Here is an 11,574-nt window from a genome sequence, read left to right as displayed (position 1 = left end):
GTGAAATTGGGATGTCTGGATTTGACACGAGATAGAGCTTTTTCTATTGTCAGCCCTCGATTTTGGAACTTCTTGCAGACTATGTTTGATTTATTGATTGTACTAGTACATTTAAAAAAGCTCTAAAACTTTTTTTTTTTTTTTACAAACAAGCATATAATCTTGAATGATTTGCAGATTATATCAAGCATAGTTTTTCAGTCCTTTTGTTTTTTGTCATTTGTCATTTTACAGGAGTGAAATGACATTCGATTTGAGCAGCATTATTTATTTGTTGTTTGTCAATTATTGAATGGTTTGTTATTGATTTTATGCATGTTTTATTTGGAATCCGCCTTGAACTGTTTTTTTATGATAAGTACAGAAAATACATTTTAATAAATTCAAAATTCAAATTAAAAATTGCACTAGTAGCTCTGAAACTGCACTGTGTGACATCAAAATAATCCTGGTCTCATGGCCAGCCAATGCCATTTTTTGTACAGCTGTACATGCCAATGACGCATTGAAATAGTGAGGGTATTTTTTCACTACTGGCAGCTTTTGACGATTTCCCTATGTGTCAGGCATGCTAATGCCAAACCATGGACCATATGGAGAAAGCAGCAAACACACACAGATCATATATCTTTGAGGGAAGTATTTTTACTCCATTGAATATGTTTACATTTAACTTCATTTGCTGTTCATTACTAAGCTGCATTTGCTATGTGGATTTTGCAAGATTTTTAGATAGGATTCCTTTTATATCAACATTATCACAATATCACAGCACTATTTGCACATTTGGGATCTGAATTACCTCATATACACAGAATGGGCAGAAAGCTTTAATACATCAAGCTCTTAGAATTTGCTTTTTTTTGCACATGTAAATTTTGAGAAAGCAGGAATTGGGACTATGATTAAAACATAGGACACTAACCAATATATGAAAGCATCCTGCTGTATGTATGACCATTCTTTGAAAAACAAGCAAGTTACATTCCAAGTTCTTAATGCGCATACATCCTTTATACTGTAGCAAGGCATTCATTGAACCATCAAGACAAAAAGACTCTTAGCCCTTCTATGACCAAGATGCAGTCTGGTATTCTGTGTGGCCTGAGCCAATGAGACTTCAGGGTCCATTGGATTTGTCTCATATGTGCCATGGGAGTAACATAGACCATTGCAGCCATGAGGCCGAACATATTCATCATAGACCAGGACAATGTCTGCTGATTCTATATTACTTCTCCTGATGTAGCTAAATGTCTTGGACTCTTTTATCAGGGAGATAGACCTTGAGCCGAGTCATGTCTAGCAAAGCCCCTACAAATGTCAGTTGAGGTAAAGGGCTCAGACAAAATCTGAGAAAGTTGATGACAAATCCTAGTGAATGCAATACTTTTTTTTTTCATTCCTGCCTGAGACATTTTGCATATCAGCCAATTGCTCAGAGATGGAAACACATGCATATATGTAAATGGCCAGATTTATAAAGGGTAATTTTATTCCACACAGAAAGGAACATACCTAACATATACCAAGTATAGAAAATAGTGTCAGAAAAATATTATCATTATATTTAACAAGGAGTCAGCAAGCCAGTTGTCTTTGAAAATGACTCCCTAGATGAATACCCAAAAAGCAAAACATTATACTGGACATGCTGTGCTACATGTCTGAGATACTTTCCTTGACTTGGATTTATGCCTATGTGAGCACAGGCCTCCTTGAGGTTCACAGAAGATAGCCAGTTCCCTCGAATTAGAATAGGGAGAACAGTACCCAGAAAAATCATCTTGAACTTTTCCTTTGATAGATCTGAATCTGCTACCATTCTTTGAAACCAGGAAGTACCTGGAGTAAAATCTCCATCCACTTTCCTGTAATAGGGCAGGTTTGACTGCACAGATCTGCAAAAGGAAGATTTCTGACCTGAGCAGATCCTGATATAGGGAGAACCCAAATGCCATTTTAGGCAGACATCCTTGACAATCTAGAGGACCCAGCTCTCTAAGGGGACCAACTTTTTAGAAAATATTTTTCTTAACAGAGAAATCTTCTGGCACATGAAGTGGAAGTGTGGTTATTTCTTCTGGACTCAGTCAAAATCCCAATCCTAGTTTTGATTTGGGTGAGAGTGTGAGACTTTGAGCTTCTCTGCTTGCACTCATGAGTCCTTGAACCCCGGATTCTGGGGTGGGATGACCCTTGAAAGTGCCGTTTCTGAGAAAGACTGCTTCCTTTAAAATCTGTTCTGGAACCCTTAAGATATTGAAGGCATATTAGAAGTATAAGCGGAGAGGGTTTGAAAAGTGGACTTTCTTAAAGTTCACTATCTTTCTCAACTTTTCTCCCAAAAATTTCTCACTGAGCACAACACATTGCAAACCACTCATGTACATTTTGTCTGATGCCTATAGCTAAGGATGTTTCAAATACAACACAGGTCAACCAGAATACATGTATCTTATATTCATATTCTCTGTCTATGAGAGAGTGATATTTATTTCTCTTCTTTTTACTGAGGAAGAGTCTAAGTGAAAGTTTGCACTTCATCACGGAGTATATGCAAGTAGTTGACCATATAGTAAGGCTGCTTTGAAAAGGTTTTCCTATGAAGCTAGACTAGTTTCGTGACAGTGAGGAAATAAAGATTGTTACAGCAATGAAACTGCACTGATTAGACTTGCAAAACTATCCAAGGCTGCTGAACTACTAGAATGTATGCTGAAATGCTAGACTATATGTAAAAGGTCAAAAAGTATGTTAAGGGTAAACATTGAGTTTTGCTTCAGCCTTCTGGGCTCAATTTACAATAAATTACATGACTTAAAATAATTCAATATTATTAACATATTTGAGATGAAATTATAATGCAAATCAATTAGGAAAATGTTATGCAAGCAAACTAACTCATTGGTGTGTAAATTAGAGGTGATGATCTATTTAACCTTTGTATCAATAACATTTTCTAAGATTGTCCCTGAATTCCTTTGCTGGTAATTGCACTTGCCAGGCATATCCCATTTTTTCAATAAAGATAGTTTTCTTTTAGCTGCCAGTGTTAAGCATTTATTTATAGCCCACAACAATTTAGATCTAGATGTCAACATTGTGGAAAGAGAGTACAGGATTCTGAAAATGGATCTCCCAATAAACTCCAGAGACTTAGGCTTATGGGTTAGTGGGGCAGATACATACATCTTAGTCTTCTGGATGTTTTGAGAGAAGATTTAACTAACATGTGCTGGTGAAGTAGCTGAATTATGTTGAATCCCAGAGCTTCTGGGACATGATATTTTGTGTCCACTTTTTTGTTGACAGTGAATTTCCACATTCTTCCTTTGACCTATCTTTAGGAGAAGATGCCTGGACTTGCCACCAACACTTTAGGTGCATCCAGGTATTTCAGGAAATCATGTAAAAGATTGCTGGATTCTTCTGGGACATTCTTGATCATCTTTCATATAAAGCTGAAATGTCCTCTGGAGGAAAATAATTTCCTGGTGGTTGAGAAAAGAGCTCTAAAAGGAGATCTGTGATATAGCTGGCTTCTTTAGTTTGGTCTGGCAGTTTTCTCCTGTGCCTTTAGTTTTCCAGATCAATTGGAACCAAGACTGAGATTTGCAATTACCCGTGGATTCTTTCTTCATTTTTTATCATCTCTAAACTCACTTAGCCCAGTCACTGCAGAGATAGCCTTCAACCAGGGCCACATACCAGGGTTTTTTTTTCTGAATCCTTGCAATTGTGAGCTCTGTCCAATCACTAGCTGTAATTGTTGTGTGATAGCTAGGACACTCTTTCCTCAGGTGATGAGAATGCTGCTTCCATAACATCCCAAATTCCAACTAGCCTAAGGAGCAAAGTTCTGGCCATGGAATCAAGATAAGGTCCTCTTTATAACAGTGAACACTACTGCCACTGAGCAAGCAGAATGGCCTGAGTAGTTTTCTTCTGCACTACTCTCAATAAGTAAGAATAGCTCACTGTCTGCAGACTCTCCTTTAAAAGTTGAAGAGGAGTTTGAGGACAAGCCAGACTGGCCTTAGCAGGTAACACCATTACAGTTTTAATCAAAACCCTTTTTTGCATCAAGATCAAGATGGTCAATAGCATGACTCCTCACAATGAAGAAGCAGATTTCACTCTCAATATAGTTAATACTAGCACATATGACTGACTTGACATTAACTTACCTGATACCCATGGTGATGTCACCAGAAGATTACTTGAAAGATCCATTGGCATCAAAATGCCTGCTACAAATGATTCGGTGACACATTGATCAAATGCCTTCAAAATAATCCTGTCTCTCTCCACTCTAAATGTTGCTAAAGACAACTGAGGACTTCATATTCTTGATAACTATACAGAGGTATTGATAGTCCAATAGAAGGCCTTTGGATGACTAACGACCTCAGATTGTGAGATTGGAGAGACTGTTTCAGTATGCAGGCAGTTTTAACAGTATATGAGTCCTTGCAGCAATGCGTCAACAAGAAGTGCTCATGCACAGAAGCTTCCAATCAAAGCTTGGCACTCTTGACTTGACCTCCTGTGTTAACTCAAGTGGGATTTGTCCAAACTCCTGAGATTTTCCTCCATCTGAGTTGTCAAAGTATTCAAGGACCACTTTGAAGAGGTCTAATCACCATCATAACCATAGTTGGCTCACTGGGCCTCTCCTTGGACTTTTATGTCAGTTTTGAGATGGAAGAATTACATGTGGAGCCTCTCCTGCTAGGTCTGAACCATGCTTAGCCTCATTTTGGCACAGAAGTTGCATGAAGACAAGTTTGTGATCTATACCCAGACAACTGTTGCACTCAGCATGATGATCTAAGAGGGACATCTTTTGCCAGCACTTTTGGAAAATCTTGAAGCCACCAGGTTACTTCTCAGACATGCTAAGAAAAATCAACAAAGTGACATTAAAAGATGAAGAAATCTTCAGAGGAAAGATGCATCAAGGTGAAAACATCTTTCTGACTGTACTGCTGTCACCCAACAGAGATTCATGGGGAGAAAACCACTACTCCAGTGAGTAGCAGCATCAAAGTAAATATTAAACTTAAAAAATGCTGAAAACACTAGACTTTACAAGGAAATCATTCACTGAAAAAAAAAATCTCCTGAGTTGAAAGCTGGCTGAGGAGCAGCCTATGGAACATCTTCTTCCGACAATGGAAAAAGTAAAAACTTATAGCAATGCATCCAGTGGTGCATGAGAAATCAACAGATATGCAAAAAAAGCTTTATTATAAATTTCTAGAAACATCCTCTAGGATGGCATGAAACAGAGACAAATGGTGCATGTGTGGGGCTCCATTACATCTGCCTGTCATCAGAGACAACCAATATAAAAACTGAAACAGAATTTATTTAAGCTTCTAACTAAATTAGAATGAGCAACTACTGTGGTTGTGATACCATGAACTGTCATTCGCAACTACTTGGGAGTTTCTAGCACATTTTTTAATCTAACCTAGCCATTGCAGTGACAGGAGTAATGGAAACCTATGTTCGTGAACTTTGAGCCTATGGCTGAGATTCTGTCCCTTCAGAGACTATAAATAGCACCTCCGCAGTATCCTTAACCTACTTCCATAATCTCATTAACCCTGCTGCCTTGAGGAGAAAAAACTGGATTCAGAAATTGAACTTGGATCTCCTGCACAGTGGTGCATAACACATACTACTACTACTACTACTACTACTTCTACTACTACTACTACTGCTTAAAATTTCTATAGCGCTGCTTGACGCACACAGCGCTGTACAAACACGTTTAAGAGACAGTCCTGCTCTGCAGAGCTTACAATCTAATCAAGACAAACATACAGTGCAAAAGAGACTTGGGGAATTTCATTTATTAAGAAAATGGTTTAAATCAATAAGGCTATTGAGCTATTAGCCCAGTTCCAGAGAAGAGGTATTTAAATGTCATTTTGCTTCAGACCCTCAGCAAAGTCCTCAGCTATGGATTAAAACATGAGCTGCCTGCAGGTCATTGTAAATTTCCCATTATTTACATTGCATTGATGCGTGCTGGGTCTTTTGTGAAATTTAATACCTGGAGTTAGGGCTTTCAACTAGGTCTAGGTCAACTGGGCAGAATGCGCCAATCCTGGTTTTACACAGCTCCCTACCATACTGGGGGCAGTTTCTGGTGGTGTGATTTTCATATATTAGTAGGACAAAAAATATCATTTTTACAGCATTCCATTCTCACTAAAAAACATTGTAAGCAATGGATTTGGTTGTTTCTGCAGTCTAATCAAGAATTATCTATCTAGACATTCTGCAGTGCTATTCTTTTCTTTTTTTTAATACAGTACATCTGTCAACAAGGAGAACACGAATATTTTGGCATCCTTCTTTTTCTTCTAGTTTGTATTAAATTCCTGAGGCAAAAAAGGCGAATCAACATTTCTTTTAAGTTCCTATTGTACACCAATATGAAGTGAATCGGGGTACAGAGGTGCTATTTGTCATTTTAAGAAAGCTATACCTGAGCCATCCTGGTAGCTGCAGAATAGGAACAGCTAACGAACAACTCTAGGAGAGGCAATTCTTCAAATCCAGGGGAGCAGCATGATCATGGCAAAGCATCCTCCCTTTTCATTTCAAAGAATGAAAAGCTAAAAAAAAAATCTAAGACAGAACAGGAAAAGGATTAGACTAAGAAAGGGAGTAGAATGAGTGAGGCATGTGGAAGGTTTTAGGAAATAACAGAACCAAGGCTATGATTATGATAACTGAAAACAAGTAAAAACAGTACATTTCTTCTTTAAAAATGGAGATTTCCTTCTACAAAACTTAGTGCCAGAAAAGAAAAGTGATCAAATCCTTCCTAATGTATTGCTTTTTCTCAGACTTGTGCAGATGTAAGAACAGCTGTATCCTTGTGGATGGGCCTTCATTCTTCCCCGCTTTGCTTCTGTTGATTGCGTAGAGCCCTTGGGATGACCCTGTTGTTCTGGAATAATCCTCTGAAAAACTTGTCACTGAAAAAGAAGGGCATGTAGCCTGCAATGAAATAAATCAGCCATACCCCCTTATCAGTAAAGTATCTGACTTTGGGTTCTGCAGCGAGCAGAGCATCGGTGATGCACTCCACCACAGGGGTGAGGTCCTCTTTCGCTGTATCACCGTATTTCAGGAACAGCCTCTTCGTTTCAGAAAGGTATTCGTCACCATAGTCCTGGAGAAGCTCTTCTGACAGATTAGCCAGGTGGTGTTCATACTGGTGATCCCAGTATGACATATCTTTTAAGGGACCTGGAAATAATCACCCGAAAAAAAAAATGATTTCCAACAACGTGCAATAGACGAAGCTCCTTCATAACTCAACCCTCTCTTGTCCCTGAACTTGTTAAGGGTCAACTCAAAACCCTTGTGTCAATCATGTGGGCTACAGGGCCTCTGGCCAATCTGATTAGGCTGGCTGGACAACAAATACTTTGAGGGCAATTTTCAAAGCTATTTAAGCAGGTAAAATAGCAATTTATCCAGGTGAATTGCCTGACTGAAAATTCTTCTAGCTCGGCCCACGTTGCACATGTTTACAGCTACAACTGGGGGAACGTGATTAGAAAATAAGGTGTTCTGGATCAGTGAACATGTGCGCGCATGTCAGGGGCGGATTCCGGGTAACGATTGGCCCGAGGTTTTCCCCCGGTTACCGGCCCAGAAGATACCCCGTGGTCTGCCGAGCGCGGCTCTGTCACAGCCACGCTCAACAGACCACGTGACCAGAGCGACCGGCCCACCAGAGGATGCCCGATCCCCCGATAGGTCAATCCGCCCCTGGCGCATGTTATAAAATCCGATGGCCACGTGCACATGCACGCCAGATTTTAAAATCCGCACACGGGGGGTGGGGGGATGTTCAATTTTTGCGCGACGACACAATCAGCTTTTTTTCCAGTTCCCTCCCAGTCTGCTCCAATTAAGGAGCGTACTGGAAGGGAACTTCCCTAACCCCTTACTTTACCTTCCTTCCCTTTCCACCCCGACCCCTAACCCCTACCTATCTATCCTATCTTTTTGTTCTGTAACTTACCTGCTCTGTTAAGCAGAACTAAGTTACGCACGCCGGCCTGCTGCTGGCGTGCGCTTCCCCGGAACATCATCGAATGGAGCTGTCCCGGCCCGCCCCCTGCCCCGCCCCTCCATACCCAGACCCCGCCCCCTCCAACCGGCCCTTTTGGAGACGCGCATAATGGGGGTTACGTGCGTGGCCGGGCCCTTCCGAAAACATGCGCGGTGCATGCAAGGCCCGACCACATGCGTAACCCTCGTTATTTACACACGTGACCCTTATAAAATCGGACCATATGTGTAGATTGCATTTTCAAACCTATGGAGTGCATTTTCAAAGTAAAAAGTAAAAGTAGAATATACTGTGGCAATTTTCAAAAGCCTATTAATGCACATAAGATCTTTTGACAACTCAGCCCGATGGAGTGAATTTTCAAAGGAATTACAAATTTTCAAAAGCCTATTTATGCACATAAAACCCAGTTTTACACATGTAAATCCTTTTGAAAATTACCTCCTATGCGCATCATTTTCTATACAAATTCTACCTGCATAAGAAGCAGGTGTAAAAGTGCACAGCTATTTTGTACTCATGCCAACTTTCAAAAGGAAAGCATGGACCCAAGAAGCAAAGCGGAAGCCGATCCAGTTGGCTGTATAGCAGTAGAAACAAAGAGAATCGGTAGTTGGAAAAGCCCTTTATTTAATAATGCCCGACGCTGGCCGAGTTTCGCTCTCTTACACAGAGCTGCCTCAGGGGCAATCAGTTAAGACAGGACTGATGCCTGCAAGGCCAATGTCACAATAGCATATATAAGTTCATCTAATACCTGTGAAAAGTACCAATTGTAGTTTGTCTTAACCAATTGTGTCCGCAGTCATCAATAGTGATCCAAACAAGGTCTGTAGTCATAAAAACATTTATGCGAATGTTTGTTGGTTGACGGCGCTGACCAAGAGAGCGAAACTCGGCCAGAGTCGGGCATTATTAAATTAAGGGCTTTCCCAACTACCAAAAAGGAAAGCATGTACATACATTCCTTTTGAATTTTTGTACAAAATCTGCACCAAAGCGGATAATTTGAAAATTGCTCCCTTTGTGGCTCCAGGGTATTATACATTTAGGGCCTGATTTTAAAAAGTATTTACCCAAGTAAAACTGGGTTTTACTCGAGTAAATGCACTTTACTCGAGTAAGTGGGCTTTTGAAAATTGCTACAATATATGCCATTGAATTATCCATAGGATTTAGTCGTGTAAGTGCATTTTACTCAAGTAAATGGCTTTTGAAAATTGCCACAATAGTGTGTTACATTTACACATGTAATTCCTTTGAAAATTACCCCCTTAGTGCTTCTACCACGTCACTGGTACAAGCCAGCAATGCCTCTGGCTTCAATCACATGACAGGCTCCCCATTTCCACCATTACTACAGGCCTCTGGCCCTCCTTGGGCATAACTGCTGGTTCTTCTGGCATATGCACTAGGCTGCTAGGCCGCAGTCCTCAACTGTTCTGTTGCTGCTGCCACTTACATGCTAAGCCTTGACCCCCACCCTTGAGTTTTCCCCATTGACTGTAACATCAATGCTCTGGGTACTCGCTGCAGAGGTAAGCCTTTCTTCCCACTGCACTGCGGATCCCTCTCTCCTTCAGCTCTGACTCCACTCAAACTTCATAGTGGGGGTCTCTGTCTCTCCACTGGTCCTCATTCCAGTGAATCTCCCGATCCTGGGGGACCATAGGCCTATTCAGCCTTCACAGACTTGCTCCGCTCCAACTCTTGCACAGGGGCTGCACTCACAGCACTGCAGCTGGATGGCCACAGGATCTTGTCCTTTACCTCAAGCTCCATCCTGAATCAGGTCTCTCTGGGGCTACGATGTAAAACTGGGTTTTACACATTTAAATGCACTTTACTCGAGGAATTTGAATGTTTAATTCTTTTGAATTTTTGTAATGTTTTATTGGTATGTTGATGGTTTTATGTGTTTTATGAATGTATTTACTGTAAAGCGCACTGAATCTGAATCGTGAGAAGATGCGGTATATAAGAGTTTTAAATAAAATAAATAAATAAGTGGGCTTTTGAGAATTGCCACAATATATGCCATTGAATTGTCCATAGGATTTACTTGTGTAAGTGCATTTTACTTAAGTAAATGGCTTTTAAAAATTGCTGCATAGCTGTTACATTTATACACATAACTCCTTTGAAAATTACTTCCTAACTGTGGTGGGCCAGATTGCTGTAGATAAGGAGGGCTCCATCTGATATAACTGTGGCCTTACAAGTTCATTTTAAAAGATGTGTGTTTATGGGTGCAAAAATCTGCTCAATTTTATATTGTGCATACACCATTTAGAATATCCCTACTGCACATCTGTGTTGGGGAGAGAGACAGAGCCTCTTTTAAAGGGCCAATCTTACACTCTCTATATATCCCACTGTAAGGGGGGCACTTTCAACTCAGGGTGGATTTTGGGGTGGGGGGTGTTACAAGGGTCTACAGACCTTTGCACCCTAGGCAGACCAATGTAACACCGCCTTCCCCCAAAATCCACTCTATATATATATCCCCTTACAGTGGGATATATATAGTCAGACTGGCCCTTTAAAAGAGGCTCTCTTTCTCTCTCTCATCAGGACCAGTGGTAAAGTTACCTGCGTAACTTGGTGCATGTTGTCATAGTTAGCCTTGCAAAATTCTGGGGTTATGCACGTACATCTAGGGAACTCCCCCTTTCTGCCTCCTTATTCTTAACGCACGCACTTCCCGGCTTCTTAAAATTCACGTTTCCTCGCGCACGGCCCACATACGCTGTTTTTCTGCGAGCAATGCTTTAAAAATCTACCTGTTAGTGAGTAGTCTTCCAGAGGCCCAGGCATATGGTGGGACATATACAAAAGAGGCTTAGCATGCCATAAGAAGCAACGTAAAGGAACTACTAAAGACTAACCAATTGCATATGGGGAACGTTGATATGCCCACCAAATGATTCAGCTACATCTTTCCTGGGAAGTCAGAGATGACCAGAGATCCCCGTTAGATAAACTTGCTCTGATGGAAGCACAGCATGACTCTCCCACTCAAGTACAGAAGAGTGTAGGCCCCGGAGGGCCCTTGTTGCCTGGACTACATTCCCCAGTAGGAGGGAGGACTGCAAGTGCTGCTTCAAAGCAGTACATGGGTACAAAAGTACTGGCAGTTCCCATTGACCCCCCCCCAAAATGTCAAGGCTTTAAAAATAAGCTTGCAGGTCTGTGAGTAGACCTGCAAGTTTCCCACCGTTTTTAAAACTTTCCCCAGCATTAAGATGGGAGAGCTGGAGGAGACTTGGGGAAACATAGGGCACCTAAAGCAGAAAACAAAAAAGGAGAACTGGATGGGCAGTAGATACAATCAATATGGAGTGGAAGAAACGTGAGAGGAGCGGGGCAGCATGGACTTTGGAGGAGGAGGAGGTGGCAGAGGGAAGTGGGCCAAACTAGTATTAGTAGCGTGCTAATAAGAAATGGAAAGGACTAAGGCTATG

The 11,574-nt window shown here is 41.0% G+C and overlaps 1 protein-coding gene across 1 annotated transcript in view; it reads right to left on the bottom strand.

Annotated features, from left to right (window-relative positions):
* Positions 1–110: 110 nt before the first annotated feature.
* Positions 111–11,574, bottom strand: part of HSD11B2 (hydroxysteroid 11-beta dehydrogenase 2) — a 247,551-nt gene continuing 236,087 nt past the window's right edge. The window contains exon 5 of the mRNA XM_029608800.1: positions 111–7,275. Coding sequence (XP_029464660.1) covers positions 6,914–7,275 — 362 coding nt within the window. The 3' untranslated portion in view covers positions 111–6,913. The remainder of the gene's footprint in view (positions 7,276–11,574) is intronic.

The sequence above is a fragment of the Rhinatrema bivittatum genome, chromosome 7 (assembly GCF_901001135.1).
Source record: "Rhinatrema bivittatum chromosome 7, aRhiBiv1.1, whole genome shotgun sequence".
Taxonomy (NCBI): Eukaryota; Metazoa; Chordata; class Amphibia; order Gymnophiona; family Rhinatrematidae; genus Rhinatrema; species Rhinatrema bivittatum.
Note: the sequence above shows the minus strand (reverse complement) of the source record. Positions and strands in the feature narration are given on the sequence as shown.